The 27,493-nt window shown below is 36.9% G+C and overlaps 1 protein-coding gene across 1 annotated transcript in view; it reads left to right on the top strand.

Annotated features, from left to right (window-relative positions):
- CPS1 (carbamoyl-phosphate synthase 1) overlaps positions 1–27,493 on the top strand; it is a 127,682-nt gene that overhangs the window by 17,333 nt on the left and 82,856 nt on the right. The window contains exons 2-13 of the mRNA XM_019446110.2: positions 4,834–4,943; positions 8,706–8,850; positions 10,374–10,463; positions 12,410–12,466; positions 15,779–15,871; positions 18,628–18,717; positions 20,430–20,558; positions 21,562–21,668; positions 22,513–22,651; positions 23,277–23,354; positions 25,198–25,296; positions 26,949–27,044. Of these exons, the coding sequence (XP_019301655.1) occupies positions 4,834–4,943; positions 8,706–8,850; positions 10,374–10,463; positions 12,410–12,466; positions 15,779–15,871; positions 18,628–18,717; positions 20,430–20,558; positions 21,562–21,668; positions 22,513–22,651; positions 23,277–23,354; positions 25,198–25,296; positions 26,949–27,044 (1,233 nt within the window). The remainder of the gene's footprint in view (positions 1–4,833; positions 4,944–8,705; positions 8,851–10,373; positions 10,464–12,409; positions 12,467–15,778; positions 15,872–18,627; positions 18,718–20,429; positions 20,559–21,561; positions 21,669–22,512; positions 22,652–23,276; positions 23,355–25,197; positions 25,297–26,948; positions 27,045–27,493) is intronic.

Below are 27,493 nucleotides of genomic sequence, written 5' to 3'. Positions count from 1 at the left end.
GTTTGTTTTCTAGTGGGATGAAGTAGATAATAAATAAGATGCTGGATAATATGTTAGGAGGTAATGACTGCTATAAAGGAAGGAAAGACTAAACAGAGCACTGGGGCTATACTGTAATTTTAAATAGAACGGTAAAGGTAGGTCTCGCCAAGAGCATGGATGACATTTGAACAGACTTGAAGGAGTCCTTAAATTTTGGACTTTAAATTCAAACTTTGACATGAATTTCTTTCATAAAATTTTAACTTTTTTAATGCTTATTTATTTATTTTGAGAGAGAAAGTGAGCAAGAGACAGAGAGAGAGTGGAGGAAGGGTAGAGAGAGAAAGGGAAGAAAGAATCTCAAGCAGGCTCCATGCCATCAGTGCAGGACCCAAAGTAGGGCTGGATCTCATGAACTGAGCCGAAATGAACTGAGATCATGACCTGAGCCAAAATCAACTCAGATGCTTGGGGCACGTGGGTGGCTCAGTCGGTTAAGGTCTGACTTTGGCTCAGGTTCGTGAGTTGGAGCCCTGCATCAGGCTCTGTGCTGACAGCTCAGAGCCTAGAGCCTGCTTTGGATTCTGTGTCTCCCTCTCTCTCTCTCTGCCCCTCACCTGCTTGTGCTCTGTTTCTCTGTCTCTCTCTCAAAAATAAATAAACATTCAAAATAAAAAAATAGTCGTATGCTTAACTGTCTGAACCACCCAGGCACCTCTGTAAAATTTTAATTTTTATTACTTAAAGCATAGATGGAAAAGGAAGGGTGAATTCTTGTATTAAAGAGACATTTTCTGAAGGAAAGGATATTTTATGTATCTTTGTATCTCTAGGTGCTTCAATGCTATTCTTTTTGAGGTTTCTTCTTTGTAGAAAGAAGTGCATTCATGCACATATCTATTCCTTTTGTTAGAGGGGATGCCTGGGGACATTTGTCCATGTATTTCCAGAGACTAGGATAGGACTTGGCACATGGTAGGAGCTCGATGACGTTTTGAACGGAATGTCTAAATGGTATTATTGGCATATACATTTTTATTAAACACACAGAGACCATGTTGTGATAGAGGTCATTTGCTTAGTAGAATTCATATTTATTTATACTTGGTTACTATTACTGACATTCTATGAGTGTATAGGCTTCTCTTCAATAAGGTTTCCTTTGTACTTTTAGCATTCAAAGTATTAAAGTGCTCTGGCAGTAAGCACTTAAATTATCACTTAATGTTACCATATAATTTCTAGGCTACGGACATCTTTCTACTAGGACTGAGGCTACTAAAATATCTTATAATGGTAACAAGGTGATTTCTTTTGGACTCATTGGAATGAAATAGCATTTGGGGAACTATTAGCTAGAAGAGGGGATTCCAAATAATAGCTCTTTGTTCAGAGTTCCTCTATCAATTCATAGATAAGTCAATTGGCACTCATCATTTTAAACTCATCAGAGGCCCATGTAGTTAAGTGGAATATAAAGGGTACTATAGGCAATAAACAGAAGCCTTGTAACAATGTAATGTGTAGTGACAAAGAGGATTGGAAGATCTATAAAAGCTGCCAAAAAGAACAAAAAATATAATTAAAGGATCAAAAAGACATATTGAACAGAATCTCAGGGACTATTTCGGGCAACAGTAAATGTCTCCTCAAATATATCTTTAAAAGACTGAAAGCAAAGTAGGAAACCAGTCCCATGGAGAGAGAAAGAAAAATACCAAATAGATTTGTAGGAACAGGCTAGCAGGAGTTGGATTTGCTTATGTTAATTTTTACCTTTCTTTAAAATAATTAGATGGTGCCTAACCTAGAGATCAGAAAATTTAAAACTCTTAGATGAGAAGAGAAAAGAAAGAAAAATGAAAACAGAGATGATATTTTAGGCAGGTGGGGCTTAGAGTAGGATAGAGAAACTGGTGTATAGAAAACAGTGGAAATTTGTAGTTGGCTCTCATTTTGCCAACTAAGTTTATTATAAGTTCTATCAAAGTTATATATCGTTTAGGAAAATGTTTGCTTCCCTCCTTCCATTTTGTGAAAGCATGTAGGTTACACGTGACTTCCTGAAGAACAGAAAATATTTTTAGTAGAAGACTTTTTTTTTTGACAGTGAATTTTCATTACTTGGACCAAAGAGTTTCGCCTAGTGAAATATGTCAGAGATATGTGGGAAATTTTCCCATTAAAAATACCCCTACTGAGAACTATCACCATAGACATTTGATTAGCTTGTAATAATTTTAGCACTCTTACTTCCTAAAATCCTCCACCTGGGTCTTGAGTTGTAAACAAACAATAGTTGACAAATTGAAATGAAATGCGAGAGAAGAGAATCATGCTGTTAGAAAAAGTGACATGCAAAGCTGACTTCCTGTGTATAGAAGCAGAATCCAGAACTTGTATGGAAGTCCTGTCATCACTCATATTACGTTAATTACTCATTGTGGTTTCCTTTGTGCTCAGTAATTCCAAAAGCTTTTTTAGTTTAGTTGCTGAGAAGATAAACAATAACTATTCAAAGGTAAAGTGTCAAGCTTGAGATCTCGAACACTGGTTCCAAGACTATACATAAAACAAAAACTTATCTCAAAGGTAATTTTTACGCCAAGTAAAGGACAAAATTCTTTTGGCTAACTTTGCCTATGGACACACACACACACACACACACACACACACATACACACACTCATAGTCAGAAACACATATAAGATATGCAGACAGCATTTTGTCCACATTTCTCAGAAATATGTGTTTTAAATCCATGCATAGTACCTCCAATTAAAAACAAGAACTTTCTGGTTGAGAGAAATACCTTAAATATGTCTATTTTATTTTATTTTATTGAGAGAGGAAAAGAGAGGGAGAGCAGGGGAGGGGTAGAGGAGAAGAGAGAAATAATCTTTTTTTTAAAGAAAATTCTTTTTTTAAAAATATTGTTAAAGTTAATATATTTATTTATTTATTTTGAAAGAGAGGGAGGGAGGGAGGGGGAAGAGAGAGAGAGAGAGAGAGAGAGAGAGAAAGAAAGAGAGAGAGAGAATCCCAAGCAGGCTCCATACTGTCAGCACAGAGCCCCATGCGGGACCTGATCCCAGGGTCTGTGAGATCATGACCCGAGCTGAAATTAAGAGTTAGCTGCTTAACTCACTGAGCCACCAAGGTGCCCCAAACATATCAATTGTAATAGGAAATACTAAAATATTTTGCTTGCAAATATTTTGTGTGTATGCATACCCACACATAAATAATATTTAGGCACAGGGTATATTGGTTTAAAGATGATCAAACACTACTTTATACAAAGAGCATCATTCCAATGGCCAGAGATTTGTGGACTTTGTACCTAAAAGACACATTGTATTTCTACAGAGAAGACTTCTATAGAAAAATAATCAGGGTTTTCCATTTTAGCACTTGAATAACTGAGTGCCTGTTGCAAAGTTAGAGGAATGTAGTAACAGAGGTCTGGAAATCACTTACTGAGTTTCAGCTATATACCAGGTTGGTGTGTGTGTGGGGGTGGGTGGGTGTGGATGGCAGGGTGCAAAAGGGTTAGACACTATGAGTCCAGTCCTAAAAATGTAAGAGAAATCAAGTAGAGAATTCATGTTTCTCTTTAATGGCCGCACTTAATCTTTGCAGAAGGACCTGCACACTGATCTCCCTTACTTCATCAATTTCAACTCATGGCTGAATTTGTTTCATATCTCTACCCATTTGCCCTAACCCCTGAATATTTTGAAGGAAATTATTTTATCCTTAAGTATTTCAGTGTATATCTTAAGAAAAACACTCTTAAATATAAGCATAATGCCATCTTCAATCTTAAAAATTTATGCTAAAAATTAATCAAATTTCCTCAATTCTTGCAGAGATGTTTTTCCTCATCTTATTTTTTAAAACCATGTTTCACTTATTTTGTCCTGTAGTTTCTTACAGAGTCTATATTTTGAATTGCAAAGTACAGTTTAACACATTTCTCTCTTCCCTGAATTTTATGGAAATTGAGATTTGACCTAAATTGTTTCAACAATAGAATTTAGGGTATTTTTGAAGAGTGGCCAATGTCTGCTTCTTAGATAAGTTTCCTCATTGTCTGTCTTCTTAGCCAAGAATTTACAGAAGCTAATTCAAAGATTAGCATGGTGAAGTTATCAAATTCAGAATTCCTTGGACTCTAAAAAGAGAACCAGACATGGATATCATTAACTCTACTAAAAAATATAATGTGATCTATTTTTAGATGTTTCATAGTGCTTGCTTCTGTGTCGGTATTAATAGAGTGATAAGGTTTCAGCTTCTTTATGACCATAAAGCTAGTGTGGAGGGGCAGGCCTTGGGAGCATGAAATCAAATACAAGGGTTCTCTGGAACACAATTTGATGGATAATCTTGAAGATTCCTTCTAGCTCTAAACCTCAGAGTGATGATGAGCTGTCTGGTACAATACGCAATGTTTTTGCAAACTCATGAACTTCCCTTAAAGCTATACTTGAGCATAGCTATGAAATATTAAGGGGGCAAAAGATAGACACATAGCATTTCAGCTCAACTGAAATATTTTTGGATTGTCAGTAACTCTACAAGTAGATTCGGAATATACAATGTATCAACATGCTGCAGTTCCTCTTTCAAGCAAAACAAAATAAAACACCTTCCAGTGACAAGAGCCACAGGTTTGAAGAAAAGTGACAAGGAACAGGAGCGCAACTCCAAATATAGGCAGTACGGTTTCATCAAATGTACTGTACATTTATTTAATACATTTGCGTATTGTATCTTTGGATATTTTTCAACTAGATGTGCCTCGTGTTTTGTATTCTGCTAAGATTCGTGAATCTGTTCCTTTAGGCACAGACAGCACACATCGTCCTGGAAGATGGAACAAAGATGAAAGGCTACTCCTTTGGCCATCCATCCTCTGTTGCTGGTGAAGTGGTTTTTAATACTGGCCTAGCAGGGTGAGTAATGCTCGTGTGCCAAGGTTTTATTCTTCCTTTATGCAGAGGAATAACGAGATGATCTTACTCATGGTGGTAGGTTGAAATCATCACATTGTGCTAAGATTGCATATTGTCCTGACATCACACTGCGCCTGTATGTTGTCTAGTCTAGCCATCCCGGAAAGAAGGCAGAGACACAAACTCCTCCCTGCTGCTGTAAATGAAAGAGAACATGGACACTGGTATTACCCTGGAAATAAGGAATACAAGTAATTCTAGAAAACTAGGGTCTGAGGAGACAGGTTCTGTTAGATTACTAAGTGGCTTCTGCAAGGAAATGTATGGAGCAAGGAAAAGGATGGGTGTCTCATTCTAGTGCCATTCCTTCAGTGAAGTTAAGAGTCAGATTTGCACATCTAATATGAACTACTGTAAGGAGCTGAGACAGTTCTTAGATATTCTATGTAAATTCACACTGTAATAAGAAAGGCGAAATAACAGGTACATTTATTTTCTTGAAGCAATCAAAAGGAGAGCAGGTTCATAGATCTGACATTTTCAAAATTATCAACTGAAACCCAACTTAGTATTTAAGATCTGCTAATAGATATACAGCAACAAAGATAAGAGCTGCTACAGAAATCACGTAGCTGTTCTTATCTAGCCAACAAATATTTGTTCCTCTGGGAGCCAGGAGGCTGAAGTTCTGGTCTAAACTTCAATGACAACTGGTTATACAATATTGAGAAAATCCCTTAACCTTTCTGAATCATAGTTTCCACATACAAAAATGAGGGGGCTGGATTAGATAGTAATTTATAGTTGGGATTAAAAAAAACCATATGAGTTCTTTGAAAAATATGACCAGAGGGTTTCAAGAGGTTTCCATTAGAGACTTGGTGGACTAAACTTCTATAGCATAGAATATTTAATACATTCTTTGGGAAAATTCAGTTAACCTTATAAAGACACGGACACATTGAGTTAATGGATATTGAGATTATCCACTGGCCAAACTTCCATTATACTATTAACATATATTCTTCTCTAAACTCTTGGCTCTCCGTTTGAAATAAAGAATATTAGATGGGTTTTAAAATAGTTCCACTGGTGAGAACATTAAATTACAGTGTATGAAAGCTGTTTGCAAAGTTTTGCTTCACCAGGCAATTATTTAAGCTTTTCGACAGCACTAATTACTAGCTGTGTTAATATACCTGCCAACAGACAACTGTTTAATATAGATCAGAATGATGGAGGGCACTAGAGTTTTCTTCTCTGTGATAGATTATGGGTAATAAATCTTGTCACATCACAAAAGTCAAACAGGACCTGATGGATTAATTTGCTTCTAATGCTGCAGTTCTCTAGGACAAGCTGTATTTATTCATTTACTGGAGAGAGTATTGTAAGCATATGTTTAAAGGGAATGGCCAGTTCTTTTATGGAAAGAAAGAAGAAAGGGAAGTAAAATTAAATTAATTAAAGATGTTTCTGATGTAAGAAAAAGCGTTCATTAGTAGATTAGTCCACGGACCCTATTTTCCATTGAGAACTGTTGTTTTCATTCATTGTGTGGCTCACTCAGTAAGGTGGTTGGTAACTAAAGGTGTTATTTTGTTTTTCATCTTCAAGAAATGCATTTTTATTGTGTGTAAGCCTTGGTTAAAAAATTGGCAGTTCCTGACAGGTGAAAGGCATCTGAGAAATTAGCTGATGGAGGTGTGGATAAGTATGAGAGCACCTAGTCACCTAAGGGTTTGCTGAGCTGAAAGACTAAGTGTTCTATTGACAAAAGTAGTTCTGGAAGGAGCTTGTCTGGATGGGGTTGAAGAATTTATGTTGACTACTTCCTGTGTTGAACTGTATTGGTTTCAAGGTTGTTGATTCTGTCCCCCTTAGCACTTACATTCATTTTCACTAATAATCTACAAGAAAGATTTGGTTTAACTCATTCTACAGAAAGTGAAAATGCAAGAAGGGGGCCACACCTGCAATAGATTCCAGTGCATGGAATAGTTATAGATAACACCTGGTATTTACTGGAATAATGTTCCTTACTACTAAGAATAAGAGTGATATATATGCATATATATATGTATATATATATAATAAAAATGAGAGTATTGTGTTTTTATTTATTATTTTGAGAGAGAGACAGAGAGCAGGGGAGGGGCAGAGAGAGAGAGGGAGACACAGAGTCCAAAGCAGGCTCCAGGCTCTGAGCTGTCGGCACAGAGCCCGACGTGGGGCCCGAACCCACAAACCGTGAGATCACGGCCTGAGCTGAAGTCAGACGCTTAACCGACTGAGCCACTCAGGCGCCCCTAGAATTTATGTGTTTTTAATTTTAAAATAAAGACCTAATGCATTCCTCCCTAATTCCACATCAGTACTTTAAATTAGTTGTTTGGAGTCTTTTGATTTAGAAGTCAGAAGTGCTTGAGGTCAATTTTTGTGGGGTTGATTTTCTTTTCTAAGTTGATAGTAACTCCAAGTTGATATACCTTTTTCTATATCAACTAAGTTGATATACCTTTTTCTAAAGCTATGTTAAAAATCAATTTCATTGAGTAATTCTTTCATAGAATACATGTATCCTTATTTTTCCCTTTCTCCAGACTTTAAAATAAAAACCTACTACATTTATGTTATTAATTCTGGTATAGATATTAATTCATTCATTTTAAATGTTCAGTGAATTTTAATAAACATATATACCCATGCAGCCACCATTGATGTAATAAGGATTCTCTTCAGTTTCCTAAATGATATTTTTTTAAAAACTTAAAAATTTTTGACAGTTAATGTTTTGGTGATATTGGCCCTAACAGTGAATATTAGTTTGGACTCAGGTCTGGTAGACAAGTGGAAACTTCAGGATATCTGCAAACTTTAAATAGAACAATATTTAAAAAATGAAGACTCTATGGGGCGTCTGGGTGGCTCAGTCGGTTAAACGTCTGACTCTTGGTTTCGACTCAAGTCATGATCTCACCATTCGTGAGTTCGAGCCCTACGTGGGGCTCTGCATTGACAGTGTGGAACCTGCTTGGGTTTCTCTCTCTCTCTCTGCCCCTTCTCTGCTTGTGTGCATGCAATCTCTCTCTCTCTCTCTCTCAAATAAATAAACTTAAAAAAAATATTTAAAAAAACAATGAAGACCCTGTGAAGGAAATTGTAAGGAATTAAAAATTTTAAGAAATTGAGGGAATGAAAATTACATGAGAATATGCCTTAGTACTTAAGAGTCCATTTGTTTTAAAAGCAGAATCAGACCCACAAGTACAGAGAACAAACTACGGTTGCCAGAAAGAGGGGTGGGGGAAGGGCAAAATGGGTAAAGGAGAGTGGAAAGTACAGTTCCAGTTATAGAATAAATAAGTCACAGGAATAAAGGGTACCACATAGGGAATATGGTCAGTGATACCGTAATAGCCTTGTGTCATGACAGATGGTAGCTACACTTGTGAGCAGAGCATAACACATAGAGACGCTGAATTACTATGTTGTAGGCCTAAAATTAACGCAACACTGTGTGTCAACTATACTTAAATGAAAATTAAAAAAAAAAAGAATCAGTTTGTCTTTTCATATCAGTCATATCATGGGATACATTTTCATCTTCTAGATTTTCTAAAATCTAGAAGCAGGTTTACAGGATTTTAATCTCATGTTCTGTCATTTTCAAGGGTTCAATAGTTAAGAGCATGTATGTATGTTGTAGTTTTGTAGTTACGTGCATTTTTTTGTTGGTAATTTTTTGACGTGTTTACTCAGGTACCCAGAAGCCCTTACTGACCCTGCCTACAAGGGACAGATTCTCACCATGGCCAATCCCATTATTGGGAATGGTGGAGCCCCTGACACTACTGCCCTGGATGAACTGGGACTCAGCAAATATTTGGAGTCTGATGGAATTAAGGTAGTGCCAGTGACGACTATTTAAAAAGTCTCAATCTGGGGTGTCTGCCTGGCTCGGTCGCTAGAGCATGCAACTCTTGATCTCAGGGTCATGAGTTTGAGCCCCATGTTGGATGTGGAGTCTACTCTAAAAAAAACAAGAAGTCTTGGGGCGCCTGAGTGGCTCAATAGGTTGAGCATCTGACTTCAGCTCAGGTCATGATCTCACAGTTTGTGAGTTCAAGCCCCGCGTCAGGCTCTGTGCTGACAGCTTGGAGTCGAGCCTGTTTCAGATTCCGTGTTTCCCTCTCTCTTTGTTCCTCCCCTGCTCACTCTCACTCTGTCTCTCTCAAAAATAAATAAACATAAGGGGCGCCTGGGTGGCTCAGTCGGTTAAGCGTCCGACTTCGGCTCAGGTCGTGATCTCATGGTCTGTGAGTTTGAGCCCCGCGTTGGGCTCTGTGCTGACATCTTCGAGCCTGGAGCCTGCTTCAGATTCTGTGTCTCCCTCTCTCTCTGTCCCTCCCCCACTCATGCTCTGTCTCTCTCTGTCTCAGAAATAAATAAACATTAAAAAAATATGTAAAATAAGTAAATAAACATAAAAAAAGAAGAAGTTTCAACTGAAGGGGGGATAGTTGATTTATTTTTAAGAATCTAGGGTGGGCAAAGTTTCTCTCTAATACTGTAGTACAAACCATTAAATTCATGTTCTCAACCTTATTCCTATGTATATGAGAATAATTTTTAACATAACATTATTTTGAATTTCATTTTTCATGACACTTTGCATTTGTTCTTAATGCCTTGGATGAAACTTGGCTTAATTTGGAAAGATGTTGTTATGAGTCTAAATGACAACTATGCTGCAAGAAATGGTGATGAATTACCCTTTAAAAGATCCTTGGTAATCAACTCTGTATCAACTATTTGCCTTTTAATCTTATCTTATTTAGAGGATGAATAAAAGATAACTTGTATGCCATTCTAAAAGTAAACACATTAAGATTTCCTAATCAAAATAAATTTGGATAATATTAGGAATGTGGACCATATAAACAATTAAAAAATGTATACTCCAAATTAATCACTCTATGTTTTCATTCTTTTTTTTTTTGCCACTCTATTTTTGAATGACTTGGACTGATCATTTAGATTAATTCTATTTCTCACAATTTTCCCCATATTTCTCAGTCTCCTTTAAATGTAGCCAAAAATTATTTATTCTTCATGTACATTAAACAAATGATTATTAACTAGATTATTGATAAATTCCATGGAGAAAAGGTACCAGGGTGCTGAGAAGTCGGGGACAGGAGTTAGCAACTGGGCTAAGACTTTTCCTCAACATGGTGATTAAGGCAACAGTGATGTATTTTAAGAGAAAAATGTTGATCCTGTTCCTTTTCCTTCAAGTCCCAAGGATTTTAAGCCTTGTATCAATGGATATAATAAACCTTTAAAAAAAAATGCAAACTGTTATGACAAGTCACAAGAATTGTGTAATATTTCGTGGTCACGCCTTTCAAACAACTCTGTTTCTAGGTTGCAGGTTTGCTGGTTCTGAACTATAGCAATGACTACCACCACTGGCTGGCTAACAAGAGTCTTGGGCAGTGGCTACAAGAAGAAAAGGTGAGAAATACGCAGGCTGCACTGTCTGGACTAATTCTCTCTCTCTCTCTCTCTCTCTGTCTCTCTCTCTCTCTCTCTCTCTCTCTCTCTCTCTCAGACCAATTCTCTTCTAAACCCTGAGGGCCACATATTTTTAGTGTAATCCACTAGGTGGCACATGCTTGGTAGCACTTCTCTTTGAGGAAAGGGGCTAGAGAAAATTTTAGAATTTTCTATATTCTTGAGCCACTTAATTTCCCCATCCCCTTTTACCCAGGACCACGGTATGTATTTCTGTAATGGCTTTTAGTACCAGCCTTACCATCAACTAGCTGTGTGATTTTGTGCAGGTCGTGTAACCATACCACACTTTCTGAATCTTTAACTCTTATGAAAGCATGAACAGATTGCTGTTGTTTCTTTTAGCTTAAACGTTGTGACTCTATGATGCATAATTAGATATAATCTTATTTGAAGTAGTACGTGAAAAGGGTTAAAAATGTTATCTTATACTTTCCTTAGTTTAAGTATTATTTTGTAATAAAGTAACAGGATTCTCCTGGTTTGAATGTCAGATGTACTTAAAGTTAAGGGACCTGCTGTATTTGGCTTCATCTCCAGTGTTGCTGGATTTGCTTTTTGTTGGATTGGTGCGGGGCCCGTAACTGGCAGAATATGATTCCGACAAAGCTCTGCCACGCCAATGAGCATCTGTGTATTGGGGTTAAATGTTGCTCCTTTCTGAGAAATCAAGAAATCTTAATTTTGGCTTCCTGGGTCTCATTCTTTCTAGATTTTGAAAGGGAGAAGAAGGCATTTATGTCATCCCCTGAATTACTACTATTTTATTCTCAACCATTATCTGAATTTACTTCCCTCACCCAGACAACTAATTTTTGTAATGGTCATTGAGGAGACCCTCGCTCTAGTGTTTCCTTTGTGTCATTAGGGAACTGATATGACAGCTGCTCTGCGTAAGAACTAACAGTTTGAGCAAGAACTTAATTCATGATTTGTTAGTTTGTTTTTAAAACGTGCTTGGAATAGGGGCGCCTGGGTGACTCAGCTGGTTAAGCCTCCGACCCTTAATTTTGGCTCAGGTCAAGATCTCACAGTTGGTGAGATCTTGCCCTTTGTGGGGCTATGTGCTGACAGCGTAGGGCATGCTTGGGATTCTCTCTTTCCCTTTCTCTCTGCCCCTCTCTCAAAGTAAATAAATATACATTAAAAATTTTAAAAAAATGCACTTTGAATAGAGTAGAAGAGCATCTAAGAGAGTAATCAGTTCACCTCCTTCTATGTACGTACAGGTGAGGAAAAACACGTTGTTCAAACATCACTGAAATAAATGGTGGAAGAAAAGAAATTAGAACTTATTTTTCGGATTCCTAACTCATTGCCCTTTTATTTTACCATATCTGTCTCTATCCAAACTACTCAAAGAAAAGAAAACAAATGGTGGTATTGCCTGATTTCCTAATAGGATGGGCAAACTTATTACATCCTGATTACTTAGCAAGCACCTTCAGAAAAATGTGTTGAGTGTGTAGTAGGTAGTAGGAACATTTGGCTCAAAACATGGATTTGCATGTATTTACATACGATTGCTTCTGCAGTTCACAAATCCATTATTTATCTATATAAATACATGTAATAATATAAATATATAACATTGCCTCTTTAACATCTTGTGTTAAAAGAAACAAAACTATAGCAGAAGATTGATGTTCAGAATTTCTCATTTTTTATTCTGTGGAAGGTCCTGGGTATTCAGAGTCCTGTTCCCAACTGGAACAGCAATTTACCGTGTTCTGACAACACAGTCACCCTGGGTCAGAGTAAAGAAGGAGTAGGGAAATTATTTACTGCTCAAGAAGATAGATGATGCTAAGTTTGTAACTTGAAAACAATATGCTGGATCTTATTTCCTCCAATTTCACTGTCACTACAAATTTTCTTTCTTATAGGTCCCTGCAATTTATGGAGTGGATACAAGAATGCTGACTAAAATAATTCGGGATAAGGTATGATCATCATCTTTAGCCAACCCTATGTTTCTTTATATGTGTACATATAATTCTTTATATATGTGTATGTATATTTATATATACATATATAATTTATATATATAAATTAAAAATATATATACTATACTCTCTATATATAAACTTAAATATTATATTTTTTCTCAGTGCTCAGGGAATCCAACAGTATGAAAGAGCAAATCTGGCCAATTGCTGTCATTTGGTCCTCTGTCATCTTGTTTTACTATTTCTAATGTAATTTTTCAGACTTAATACTTGATTGGGATGTTTGTTGCTGAATGGATTTGAGATTAATTCACTTGGCAGCAGAATATTGAGTGCCCACTGGGTGTTCACTATCCCAGTGAGTCAAGGCCTTTATAAGTCAGCTCATGTGATAGTGAGACCAGTGGAGGAGGTAACCAGGTGCATAATTTTGCCTCAGTTGAATGCTGGCATGCTGAAAAATGTAAACTAGAAAGTGTGCAATACTTTTGCTGTTATTTGTTCGGTTTCCTTGGAGTGGTTATCTGTGAAATTAGTGAGTTCTATTTCATAAGTGTGTACAATGAGCCCTGCATACGTTACCTCAATTATATACTCTTTCTTAAGACTATTCAAAAGACCAAGGTGATAAAAGGTAAGTTTAACTTCTAGTTGGCACATCTCATAGCTGAAACATCTGACCCCTCCTTTGACAATATCTCATCACCATCTGCTTGCTTTTTCTTGTTGTGAGAGGAGGACACTATTTTTTTTTTCATACACAAAATCTTCACATCCCAAAACACAAAGACACTTTACCTCACTACTATGAATTAAATTCCCCAAATGCCACTGAAATTTTTTCATTGAATTATATTACATAAAAAAGAAAAAATAATAAATGATACATTTGCAAAGTGAAATGGATTCTTCAAGCAAATCTGTTGCAGACTCCCTGTTAGAAAGTATATTGACATAGGATCTCTGTACACAGAAAGAACAGCTTTCTGAAAACAGCTCTTTGTAAATAAGGCACACCACATACCCATGACTAGAAGGAGGACAGTGAGAGTTTACAATATCCTGTCCCTCACCTCTGCTTTTACTTCCTCCTTCATAATTTTCCTGAGAATAGATGTTAATGAGATTGTACATCCCAAGTTGATTCTTGTGTTTTCTTAACCCAGTGGTATTGTGGGAGCAGTAAACAGTGGTAAGGCTACTTGAATGGGAAGGGAATAAAATTGGGAAATTCAATTTGGGCTGCGGAATCAGTGGGTGAATAAAAATATAGTCAAGCCTAATGATTTGGAAAAATGCTTTACAAGACTATATTGTACTCTTCATGTGATATGTTGGCTTAAGATGAACCCTCTTTTATCACAGGTGGTTACGTTCTCAAAATCCGGCTGAATAGTGGCACCTGGGTGGCTCAGTCAGTTAAGTGTCTGACTCTCGACTCTTGATTTTTGGCTCAGATCATGATCTCTTAGTTCCTGAGCGGGAGACCCATGGGATTCTCTGTCTCCCTCTCTCTGCCCCTCCTCCACGCACACACTCCTCTCTCAAAAATAAATAAACATTAAAAAAATAGGCTGAATGGATCAGCACAGGTAAAATAGTAGTATTGCCTCTTATATTTGACTATGTTGGTTCATATTAAAAATGTATATTTTGTGACTTTCTGTTCTGTTAATCTTAGGTTGAAAGGTAAGATTGTATTTCATTCAGCATGCTTTAAAAAAAGAGGGAATGAGAACTGAAAACCACATTTCAAAATTAGGGATCCATAAACATGGTCAAGGAATTCTGTGATTTGGATGATAAGAGTAAATAGAGACCATCATGAAATGTAATAATCCAGCGTGGAAGTGAAAAGTGGTTTATAGTTCTTTTTCCCAGAGTTCGAGGTAGCACTCTGGTCTAATAATCACATCAAAATAACCATCATGTTTGAATGACATGCTGGTACATTCTACCCTCACTCATTCCCAAGTGACTACTTCTTCCCTTAAGGAATACATTTCAAAAGGAAACAAAAGCTTCTTTCTCTTTCCTTCAATGCAGTAATTTCCTTGGAGAAAGGCAAATCAATTTTGCCTATTTTCACTCCCTCCCACCCCTAATAAAGTCTTGATTACTAAATGTAATATGCCATTTTTCTAAATAGAAAAAAACTAGACTTACTAATAAGTAAATCTCAAGACATTGCTAATAATAAGAAAACATTTGCCATCTTCAGCTAGCAAGGCTAATTTGTGAAAACTTCAGAGAGGTCTAAACATTCTTTAAAGTTCAGGTCCTTAAGGACACCTGGACATTTACATATCTAAAGCAGTGAATATTTTCAATGCTTCTTCTCAAAATTGATGACTTACTTGGCATTTCATCTTTCTTTCTTTCTCTTTCTTTCTTTTTAAATTTTTTTTTAATGTTTGTTTTTGAGACAGAGGGAGACAGAGCGCAAGTGGGGGAGGGGCAGAGAGAGAGGGAGACACAGAATCGGAAGCAGGCTCCAGGCTTTGAGCTGTCAGCACAGAGCCCGATGCGGGCCGAACCCATGAACCATGAGATCATGACCTGAGCTGAAGTCGGACGCCCAACCGACTGAGCCACCCAGGCATCCCTCTTTCTTTCTTTCTTTCTTTCTTTCTTTCTTTCTTTCTTTCTTTCTTTCTTTCTTTCTTTCTTTCTCTTTCTCTTTCTTTCTTTCTTTCTTTCTTTCTTTCTTTCTTTCTTTCTTTCTTTCTTTCTTTCTTTCTTTCTTTCTAAGTTATCTCTATGCCCAATGTGGGGCTCAAACTCATAACCCTGAGATCGAGTCACATGCTTTACTGACTGAACCAGCCAGGTGCCTGCATTTCACATCTTTTTGTGAATGAATTTTACTATCATAATGTAATTAATTCTCATTCTTTTCAATTTTCTACAATTTTTAGATTTCTTATTTTCTTCTCAATAGATTGTTTTGTCCATGTCTCCCATGAACGATCTTTAGGTCATATGCACTAAGGGAATAGGTAGCCTAAATAGTTTAATTGGCACCGTCTGGAGCTTGGAGGCCTGAATTCTGATGCCTTTTGATCTTGCTTACTCCAGGTCACAATCTCAGCCCTAAAAAAATGAATTGTACTTCCCATAGCATTTCTCAAAATGTACCATGCATCTTTCCAGGTTGAGAAGATGAGGATCTTCTTTCTGCTGATGGTTTTGAGTAGTTATAAAGACATTTAGATCTTGGAGCTGCTGTGTAGGTCCCTGTGAATGGATCCTGTTAGCACCTTGACCGTTGCTCCCTTTTAACTGTCTAATTTTTTGATTTGACAGGGTACCATGCTCGGGAAGATTGAATTTGAAGGTCAGTCTGTGGATTTCGTGGATCCAAATAAGCAGAATTTGATTGCTGAGGTTTCAACCAAGGTGAGAGATTTCCCTTCACATTTTGTAGTTTTATTTCTTGTAATATCAAAATCTTCACTGAGGCGGAGGTCATCTTCCTGAAGCACCAGAGTTGAGGGAAAAAACGATCTCATAGCATCTGAAATATACAAATCATTCCGTTTAAAGTTAGTAACTTTTTGGGGCGCCTGGGTGGCTCAGTCGGTTAAGCGTCCGACTTCAGCTCAGGTCATATCTCACGGTCCGTGAGTTCGAGCCCCGTGTCAGGCTCTGGGCTGATGGCTCAGAGGCTGGAGCCTGCTTCTGATTCTGTGTCTCCCTCTCTCTCTGCCCCTCCCCCGTTCATGCTCTGTCTCTCTCTGTCTCAAAAATAAATAAACGTTAAAACAAAAATTTAAAGTTAGTAACTTTTACTTGCATTGATCTAGCATCAATCAGAATGGCTATGGAGAACAACATTTCATGAAGAATTCCAGCTGTGAGAACTTTGGTCCACCAAGGTTTTTTTTCTTTTTTTTCTTTTTTTTAATGTTTATTTAGTTTTGAGAGAGAGAGAGAGAGAGAGAGAACGAGTGGGGGAGGTGTAGAGAGAGAGAAAGACACAAAATCCAAAGCAGGCTCCAGACTCTGAGCTGTCAGCACTGAGCCCGACTCACTGCTCAAACTCATGAACCATGAGATCATGACCTGAGCCAAAGCTGGACACTTAACCGACTGAGCCACCCAGGTGCCCCCACCAGGGCCTTTTCTTAAGAAAATGTTATTAAAGGACTGAAAATTGCCTGATTAATAGCTTGTCAGCCTCAGAGAAAACACATGTTGATATTATCTGGTATTCCTGTTCCTATTTCTATTCACATGGAAATGGGAGACAAGGATTATAGGTCCTAGACAATCAGTACTGAGCCTTGATGTTGGGCTCAGACATGCATTCACAGGATGCTGAAGCATAAGAAAGATGAGTTGTTAAAGACAGTGAATTTTAAATTATATGTAATTGTTTATATATTTGAAATTTGATCATGCCATATGCAGTAATCTCTTGTTTTTAATTCCAAAATTTGTCCATTCAAATGGCATGGAACTATTTTTCTGTATTTTTTTTCTAGACATTTCCCTGTGAAGTGATTTGGTCTGAGACACAGCATGAAAAAGTGCTATTTTTCCTTTTAGAATTGAGAGCTACCTTGGGGATCTAGTGTAGGATTTTCCACATGTGAGAAATGTTGACCTAGAGAAATTCACCTTAAAAAAATTCTGTGGTAATGAGGTTAAAAACACTGCATAACATATTCCTCTCTTCAAGAGTCATAATACAAATTCATATATTCATGTGTCTGTGAATTCTTGCTTAAAACTGCTATCATTCTGTATGAAGAGCATATAATGTATTTGTGTAGAGACTAGAAAAAAGGAGCCTACCTGTATTTTTATATACATCATATGAAGAGAGAGATTGCAATGGTGAAAACTGTCCCTGTTTCTTGATGCTTGGTGCAATTAAATAATTTCATTGTAACTGTGATAAAATGCATATTTGTATCAGACTATATTCTATGAGTTTTATTTGGATATGGTTGATAACTTAATTCATTGTCTTGTAATTGCAATTTGATGTAGCTACAACTAGATGGTAATATTGCTTTATTTTGTAGCAGAAGCCTAAGGTTAAAAATAAGTATATACTTTTTCAAATTATGTGATGAGAGAGATTATCTGTAGCATTTATAGATCAGCTCAGCAATAATTTCTGCAGATCATGGAAAGAATGGGGTATTTTTTCTTTAGGATAGTTAGCTAAAGAAAAAAATGTGACAAACTTTATATATATTTTTTCAAGTACAATCTAAGGATTGTCATTTCCCATTCTATAGAGTGTGCGGAGAGTGGAGAGTAGAGAGTAGATATTTCAGTTAAAGTAAAATACTCTTTCAAATATCCAGGTTGCAACTTTAATCTAAAACTTTTTGGAAACATTGAAATCATCCTAAATTCAGAATATACTAGCTAATTCTCAAAGCTGAAATCCGTGTGGGCACCCAGTCCTCTAGGCTTTCTGTTTCTATTATTTCTCCTTTTATGACTTTGGGGAACTGATTCTTGGGTAAATGCCTGTGAAAATGGGTCTGACTCCAAGCAGTGCTTAAGATGTAGGTAATGATTATCATATGCTTGGGGATCCTTTTATGAAGCCTATCATTTCAATGCGGATAAATGCATAGTAACCTAAAGAGACCAGTGGTCTACACTAGCTTAGCAATCATCCGATTCTCATCCTGATTTTATCCATTAGCCCCACTGCATAAGCCTAATGCACAACAGCTCTACCCCATCCAGCCTTTATTACAAGTTGAAGATCAAGTGGTATTTAAAGCATGATGTATCTATTACCACATCTGCCTAGTGCTGAATCAGGCGGTAATACTTGAAAATTCCATTGCCACTGGTTGTTAATGAGGCAAATCATGGGAGAGATTATTGTTAACTATGGAAGCAACCAATTTCTCAGGGACCATTGTTATTACTGTAATCTACATTTTATGTAAAACAGCAAAGTACCCTTTGCTTCATAAGAAAAGGTACAGTCTGTGGCACTTGCTGTGCCTTTCTTCTACATTGATTGTTAACTGCCAGTCACTCCCTAGTAGTCAGCAATCACCCTGTTACCAATGTAAGTGCTAAGCATCTTCAGGTGTTATGATATGTTGTGTTTATGATATTGGTGTGCTGCTCACAGCTAGACCTTCCCTCTCACTCTCTGCTTTTTCAAATGGCAGGATGTCAAGGTGTATGGCAAAGGAAACCCCACAAAAGTGGTAGCTGTAGACTGTGGCATTAAAAACAATGTAATTCGCCTTCTAGTAAAGGTAAGTAATTTGTTGCATCTCGAGGGTGAGGATTTGTAATATTGATCTTTTTAGTGTGAAACTGATTTCCCTTTTCTGTTTCAGAGAAAGCTAATGTGTTCTCTCAGAATGTCAGGGGATCCATTCTCTCTTTGCTCTCTTTGATCTACAAAATAAAATTTATTCCTGTTAAAATTAGAGATGTGGAGTGTGTTTTTAAAAAATCTTTAAAGGCCACAAACAGAAGAGTGATGACTTCTTATCACTCATTGACTGACATTCTGAGACATGCCATGCTTATTTTCTTTGAGTTTAGAGATGACCAAAAATTGAGAGTCAGTTGGAGAACTCCTCCATTGGAGTACAATTATTATGTGACAAATGTTTTCAGGGATCATGCCCTGATAGAGTACAAACTTTCACATTGCTTCATATAAACTCTTAGGCAACCAATTAAAATTAAACGTTAAAAATTCTGCAGGAGAATGTAACCATTATGATGTTTCCTTAAATACTGTTTTGTTGGGATTTCTCCTTATCCCACTTCTCCATCTCTCTCCCTACCTATGTCTTTCTGTTTCTGTTCCTCTCTCTCTCTCTCATACGCGCACATACACAGATATTTCCATAATATCAAAATAGTTGTGAGTGCAGAGGAATTCTTCAATTCACCTTCTCTTCGTTCAAGAGTATCAGCCAAATGATCTAAATCATGATTTTAAATTCTGGCCCATTTTATTAATAAAAACTTGCATGGACTCTTCAGTAGCAGATGCTGTCGGTGGCCTATCTGTATCTCTTTCTCATTTCACCATTATAGGGCATTTAGCCCATCCTCCAGTTGCAGAGGCCTACACTTCATTGCTTGAGGGCTCTCTTTAGTTGGTTGGAGCCTATTGACTGGCAGGAAATACTGTAGAATTAATGATCCCTGGAGCACCCCCTACCTAAAGTCAAGAGAAGTTCAGTGTGTAAATATCTCGACTCTTGCCCCATGACTGAACTATCTTGAGAGTGGATTGTCTACACACTCAGAGTTCCTCAGTGGGCTGAAGCTCTAGGTGTTTACAGAACTTGATAATGCATAATTTATTGGCGTGTGTCACAGTGTCACTTCTTAGAAACCCATCCAAATAAACTCCTTTTTCTCAAATTCTTGTCTCAGGAAATGTTTCTAGGGAAACCATCAAAGATGTCTTCCTACCCACTTCTATATACAAAAGTTCTAATTATTCAATGACAATACATATACTACACATAATATGAGAAAACGCTAGGAAAGAAGGCTGCTAAAAAATTTGGTCAGGTAAAAAAAGCAAAATTGAAAAAGATGAGAGGTAGACTAGCATAATTTTGCAGAAAATGGATTTCTCTCTCTCTCTTTTTTAAATAACTCTCTACCACAGCTTGTGAAAATAACCTATATTCCTGGGTGCCCAGTCAGGAATTTTTTAAGGCTCTGAAACCTCCTGAAATATGGGAAAGTACATTATTTTTTTCAGGATCAAAACTTTAAACATGTTTTTTCTTCACTTTCTGTTGACCACTGGCTCCATCTATATTATACAAAATACAGTGAGCCACCAAAGAATTTTTCACTCAGCATTATTCGTTTGAATCATGTACTCTTTTTCCCCATTAGGGAGTGGTTAATCAAGAGAAGGTCTAGGCAAAATTCTACTTTGGCAAAGAAAAATGTTATTAAATTGATTATTTTTGCATTTCTTTTCTAGCGAGGAGCAGAAGTGCATTTAGTTCCCTGGAATCATGATTTCACCAACATGGAGTATGATGGGCTTTTAATTGCTGGAGGACCCGGGAACCCAGCTCTTGCACAACCACTAATTCAGAATGTCAAAAAGGTACAGTGCTCCTGGGGGTAGTGTGTATCTGCGTGTGAGGTGGAGGGACTCTGCTATGTAACTGTCACAAAGGCTGTAATATATTTCAGGTATTCCCATATTCTTTTCCACTCCTGTCTATGGCCTCTGAGGCAGTGTCAGCAGACACGGTATGGGAGGAAACAAGGAGGAGAGAGTACCAGAGGCAAAAGGAACCTTTCTTTAGGCAAAGTAACTGGGACTGTGTCCTCGATTCAAGAGAGCAGGAGTCCAACCTCCCAATGTGTCTCTCTGTACAGTCGTAAAATGACAATTCACGTTTCTCACCATGACTTTGGTACCTACAACACCTTCAGGTTTCTAAAGAAACATTAAATTTTGTTTAGTTTATTAAGTACACTTTATTGAATTCTAATGCTACAAATTTGTCAGTCATGTTCTTTTTTTTAAAATTTTTTTTAACGTTTTATTTATTTTTGAGACAGAGACAGAGCATGAACGGGGGAGGGGCAGAGAGAGAGAGGGAGACACAGAATCGGAAGCAGGCTCCAGGCTCTGAGCCATCAGCCCAGAGCCCGACTCGGGGCTCGAACTCACGGACCGCGAGACTGTGACCTGAGCCGAAGTCGGACGCTTTACCGACTGAGCCACCCAAGCACCCCTCATGTTCTTATTTATAACTTTTTTTTAAGTTTATTTATTTATTTTGAGAGGGTACACACACATGAGAGGGAGATGGGCAGAGAGAGAGAGGGAGAGAGAATATCCCAAGCAGGTTCTGCGCTGTCAGCACAGGGACTCCATCTCACTACCGTGAGCTCATGATCTGAGCCAAAATCAAGGGTCGGATGCCCGTCCGACTGAGCCACCTCGGTGCCCCTTTAGCCTTAACTGTTTATTCAATTACTATTTTCTTGTTAATTAAGAAAAAAAAGGATGCTTCATTTTTATTCCTTCAGAGGCAGCATTTGGGGGGGCGGTGCGGGGACTGTACTCTAGTTCATAAACATTCTCCCTGTATTAGGTTTTGGAGAGTGATCGTAAGGAGCCATTGTTTGGAATCAGTACAGGAAATTTAATAACAGGATTGGCTGCTGGTGCTAAAACCTACAAGATGTCCATGGCCAACAGGTGAGATAGTTATGCTTCTGTTTACAGGTCAAACTGGATCTGCAATGCTGTCAATAACTAAACGCAGAAGACTACAGGCCATTTTCTTTAGAAAAAACAGCTAACTGTACTATTACATGGTTCACAGTTGTCTGACTACCCGATACCACTTTTATTACATTTTTGAAAGGCAGCCTTCTCTAACAATAACGTTGCTGTAGTTTAAAGTTATTTTCCTCCCCTTGGCATAAGTTGAGGTTGTAATATCAAATGACATTATCAAATGATAGACTATCAAATGATATTCTAAGCGAAACTGTTCTGGTTTCTAACATTGTAGGACTCTAGTGTGACTTAAGAACTGGGAAGTCTTCAGGTCCTCTTGGTTTTACTTCTGACCCCACATGATGCCAATTTATTTAATATGGAGCTTTCCCCCACAGCCCCCCCTCTGCATGAAGTGTAATTCAGAATAATTCAGGACAGAGTCATCTCTTTATTATTTCCCCCACACTCTCTGGCTTTAAAATTACCTAGCTCCCTTAAAATAAATCACTTATATTTGTCTGTTAAGCTAGTGAGCAATTCTTAACTTTTGTTATGAGTGCAGTTCTCCCTTTTCTAAAATTGTACAAGTTTAATAGACCTGCTATTTAACACACAGCAAAGCTTCCTGAATTGATTTTTGTTGCTAAAATTATTGGGATTAACAATCTGTGACTTTTCTCACAGAGTAATTTTCACTAAGCAATTGAAACTTTCACATTTTAATAGGCTTTACTTGTTCACTGTTTTACAACAAATGTATTTATATTCTTCTCTTCACTTTTCCTTTTCCTTATTCTTTCTCCCCTTTTCCCTCCAGAGGGCAGAATCAGCCTGTTTTGAATATCACAAACAGACAGGCTTTCATTACTGCTCAGAATCATGGCTATGCCCTGGACAACACCCTTCCTGCTGGCTGGAAACCACTTTTTGTGAATGTCAACGATCAAACCAATGAGGTAGGGCCCTCAATAAACCTGTTCAGTTGGCAATGAGTAATGCTGGGCTTTTAATACTCTGTTATACACATACCATGTTTATGTGGGCTTTTTTTGATGTGTGTGTGTGTATAAGAACTCCTCTTATAGGTTATTTCCCATGGCCCTCTGCTTTTTAAAAAGTCATTTTTGTCTTATTCTCTCATCAGTTGACTCATTAAGATCCACTCTTTGAGTGGTTAATCAGTGACTGTCTTTCACATTGATTGCTAATGGGCATTTGGTGGAGATCTGTTTGGACCTAGTCCATATGGGTCTCTGGGACTCACTTAGCTCTGAAGTAGCCTTTGAGAAGACCCTTGGAGAAGTAATTTAGGAGTTGGAGATAAGAAGATTTGAGTTTATTCTGAGACCCTGGGGAGGAGGGCCCAAAGGCTATAGACCAAATTAGTTGTTTTTATTGAGGGGACCACATTTGGTTGAGTCTTTGTTGGCCTGTTTTTATTATGGCTGTTAGCTGCTAGAATGTCTTTAAGCCTTTAACTTAGTGTTTTTATTTGGACTTTATTGTCCGCTACGTAGTACACAGTCCTGGTTAACATTCATTGTTACAGAAGGAATTTCTTCCTATTTCTTATTCCTTTAGGGGATTATGCATGAAAGCAAACCCTTCTTTGGTGTGCAATTCCACCCAGAGGTCAGCCCAGGCCCAACAGACACTGAGGTATGTCAGAAAATAAGACCTATTGTACACTTAGTCTTTTTTAAAATCAGAAATGTATTAATGTGAAAACTTGGGAAACAAAAATAGTTAGCCCAGATGATCTTGGGTAAGAATATTTTCAAGAAGAATACTTTGATAACACACACATTGTATTAAAATTTCCCCATGAATATCATGGAGGAAATTTCTATCTTCTTTAAGATTTAAAGTGGGAAAACCCTTACGAAACCTGATGTGATGCTATTTTTACTTAAATCGTTATCATTCTAATATATTTAGTTCTGAAATTTACAATGGTTGTACTATGCAAATGAATTCCCTCTTGCTCTCTTGTTCTCATAACTGAAATGAAATTTTAATCCCCCATCTGTGACTTCACAAAAATCCCTATGGCAACTGGTTGTATAGCCAGGAAGGGAGAATAAACAGCAGCGGGAGAAGGAAGAAGGGCAGGGGTATGAGGGAGGGGAGAGGGCGTGCATGCACATATATGTGAGTCAGATGGCTTAAGAAGAGAACCACAAGGAATGCTTAGAAGAATTTTGTTTTTAATTTAAATATTTTTATTTTTGTGTGTGACTTTTTGGTTCAGTGTTCAAAGTCATCTTTCCAAACACAAGCTTCTGGTGACACTCACAAAAGTCTGGAAAGTCTGGTGTGACTTCCTCCCCCACACTCTAAGGCCTCCACTAGTCATGCTGACAGTTCTTCCCTGTTGGCAGATATTCTCAGAAAAGGCACCTAGGTAAAATGAGGAGAATCAGAAATTTCCCTCTGTAAAGTCTGCTTTCTCACCCGTGAATTGCCTTTTCAGATATTTATGCTTTTTATTTTTTAATATTATCAGGAAATAATGATTTAAGAACAATTATTTTAATGTTTGTTTATTTTTGAGAGAGAGAGAGAGTGCAAGCAGGGGAGGGTCAGAGAGAGAGGGAGACACAGAATCTGAAGCAGGCTCCAGGCTCTGGGCTGTCAGCACAGAGCCCGACACAGGGCTCGAACTCACAAACTGTGAGATCATGACCTGAGCTGAAGTTGGATGCTTAACCCACTGAACCACCCAGGCATCCCAGGAAATAATGATTCTTAATAGCCCAAGTCAGTATACCATTACCTACCCATGATGAAAAGCATAAGGAAAATTTGGTGACATACACTATTGCCTAATGCATGGTGAATACTGTTTTCTTTTTATTTAAAATTTAAATATTTTGCCTATATTAGTACATCAGATTAGGAACATTGAAATTAAGGCATGCAACATCCAGTAGTACTTAATCCTTTTTCTTTGTGCTGCCGAAGCTACAAAATGAATATTTTTGTTGAAATTTGTCATGTCTAGTGAAACAATGGAAGTAGATTCATTGGTAAAGCTAAGAATAAACTTTAGAGATATTTTTAGAGTGGATAGAAATTTTCAAAATCCAGTTATTTTGAACTTTAGGACGTATATGCAATATAGCTTTAATTTCTTTTGTATAACTAGAGTATTATTTAGAAGAAAACATTTAGAAGAAAATAACCCCTAATTAAGGGGATGAAAACTTGACATTCTCAGAAGGCATTATCTGAAATGTTCACTGTCTGCTGAAAACTTTCTTCTGATAGGATTTGAAGTGAACAATTAGAAATGTTTATTTGATCTAATTCTTACAATAGTAAATATTTAGTTTGCCAATTTTGGCAGAAAAACAAAAACCAAATAGTGCATATGAATACTTACCCTTAAAAAAAAGTATGTTACTTATCTGAAGTTCAAATTTAACTGGCCATACTATGTTTTATCTAGTAACCTGATGAGTTTTGCAGCTTCTAACTTGTTGGTTCTATTTTTTTCTAGTACCTGTTTGATTCTTTTTTCTCACTGATAAAAAAAGGGAAAGGTACCACAATCACATCGGTTCTGCCAAAGCCAGCACTGGTTGCCTCTCGAGTGGAGGTCAGTATATGCGGGCTTCTTTTTGGTTTATGTATTTTTTATTTTCTCTATCATATGATAATTTTTTTAAGTGAATGATGTTAACCATTTTAATGTCTATAAGAGATGATTAGTGGTATGGTAATTACTCATCATTTTAGCATCTAATTATTTTGCCTGTTCTTGATGGAATTTTCCTGTTTTGATATAAAATCTTTTACAGTTTACTTCTAGAAAATTTGTAATACAATAATTTAATAAAGAATAGGCTTTTAGTTTCAAATTTGACACATTTTTTATTACTTAATAAACTATAGTCTTATGTACGCTTGAGATACAGTTCAGATTACAGAATCATTATTGATGATAGAACATTTTTTGTTTCAATGAGAAGAGTTATTATTCAATAGAATAATACTATTTTACCTCTAAAAAGCAAATGGATAAGGATTACTATAGCACAAGACTTGAATCCTTATTTATTTAAATACATATGTTAATATGTTAAGGTTTCTACCCATTTCCTTCATAGTTAAACCACACACATACCCACATCATTATTATATAAAATTTAGAAGAATGTATATGTATTTTCAAGTATATATATATATATATATATGTATTGACTCTTTTTATAAATAAAAATAGTTGAATTATATGTTTTCATAAAATGATAATTTGAGTTGGATGCTCTGTTTTAAGGATTTCCATGGCAGCCTCTTTGCCTGAGATAGAAAGATTGGAGGTAATTTACCCACTCAGTGTGGAATAAAATGGTGGGTTCTTAGTAGCCAAAGAAAGCAATGTACTTACAGTATAGTGTTTTTCTCAGAATATCAACTCATGTTCTTCAGACGTGTATCTTTTTGTTAATGGTGAGGAAAAAGACACCAAAAAGACACCAAAAAGTTTGGGATTCCACAGTATCTTCGCATGTAGCAGGCATCCAATAAATATTTGTTGAGGCAAACCAATTTTCCCAAGTCCTTGTCTTTTGCAGTGAGCAGGAGTATCTTTCTTCTCTGAAGGGTTTGGCACTTGCGGCTCAAAACTAAGCAGTATCATTATTTCCTTGGAGTCACATAACAGTCTCTGGAAGTTCAGTATGTTGCCAAGATATGAGCTTTATCTTATTGCATTATCTTTAAATATTTCTGGCACTGAACTGTAAAGGCAAAAATGTGAATATGCAGGTGTATCCATGTCCCCTTGCCTTCTATGTTTTCATTTGTCCATTAGGGAAAGCCCAGGTCTCCTTTGTCCAGAAGGAAACCAAGGAATATTGAATGGAATACATTTAAATTTTAGGGAGATTCTTATCATATATATATGTGTGTGTGTGTGTGTGTGTGTATTTAAATATATACATATATATTTAAATATATATTTATGTAATTATTTTTAGGTATTTATATATCTTGGAATAAAATGTAGACCTCTTCTCACAATTTTTCACTTAAATGAAAAAAGCTTCATGAACTTTGGAAATTGCTTTGAAATTAGAAATGTTTAAATTTTTAGTCTTTTTCCTCACATATTACATATTTTTCAAAATATTGTACTTTAAATCACCATGTAAACTTAGACAATATAGTTTGAGTTCTCCACTCTTGAAAATGCCTATTTCCCCCATCTTCCTAATCAAAGCAATGTCATTTTCTTACTGCTTACAGGTCTCCAAAGTCCTTATCCTAGGATCAGGAGGTCTATCCATTGGTCAGGCAGGTGAATTTGACTACTCAGGATCACAAGCCGTAAAAGCCATGAAGGTGAGAGATCTTTGTAAGAATTAATATACTCCTTTAATGGGTCCAATTAGTATTTTATAATTTAGATTTATGACACTACCTCCTTTCAAAGTCACTATAATTGATATCCTTAACTATTCCTTACACATCTTACATTAAAGAAACTTTGATCACAGGCAAAAATTTTAACTTTCTTAAACTTTTTCACGCCTGCAAATCAAGAACTTCGGCATGATCTCCAAAATTATCTATGTTACCACCTACTTATACCGAAAACATAAAAAGCCACATTTACAGATGTTGCTCATTGTTTTTGAGGCAGTGAGCTTTTAAAATATACTTGTGTTTTGTGTGAAAGAGGGAATTTGGGCTCTAAGATATTTTGAATGCTCTACAGGATGCTTCAGGCATCTATGGTTGAAATGGCAAGATCCAGTTGAGAGAGCAAAGGCATCAGTGCCTTTTGTCCA

This window comes from Panthera pardus, unplaced genomic scaffold (assembly GCF_024362965.1).
Source record: "Panthera pardus isolate Hobbes unplaced genomic scaffold, ASM2436296v1 HiC_scaffold_10, whole genome shotgun sequence".
In the NCBI taxonomy this organism is placed as follows: Eukaryota; Metazoa; Chordata; class Mammalia; order Carnivora; family Felidae; genus Panthera; species Panthera pardus.
The sequence above is the reverse complement of the archived record's forward strand: the minus strand, read 5'-3'. Positions and strand labels throughout refer to the sequence as shown.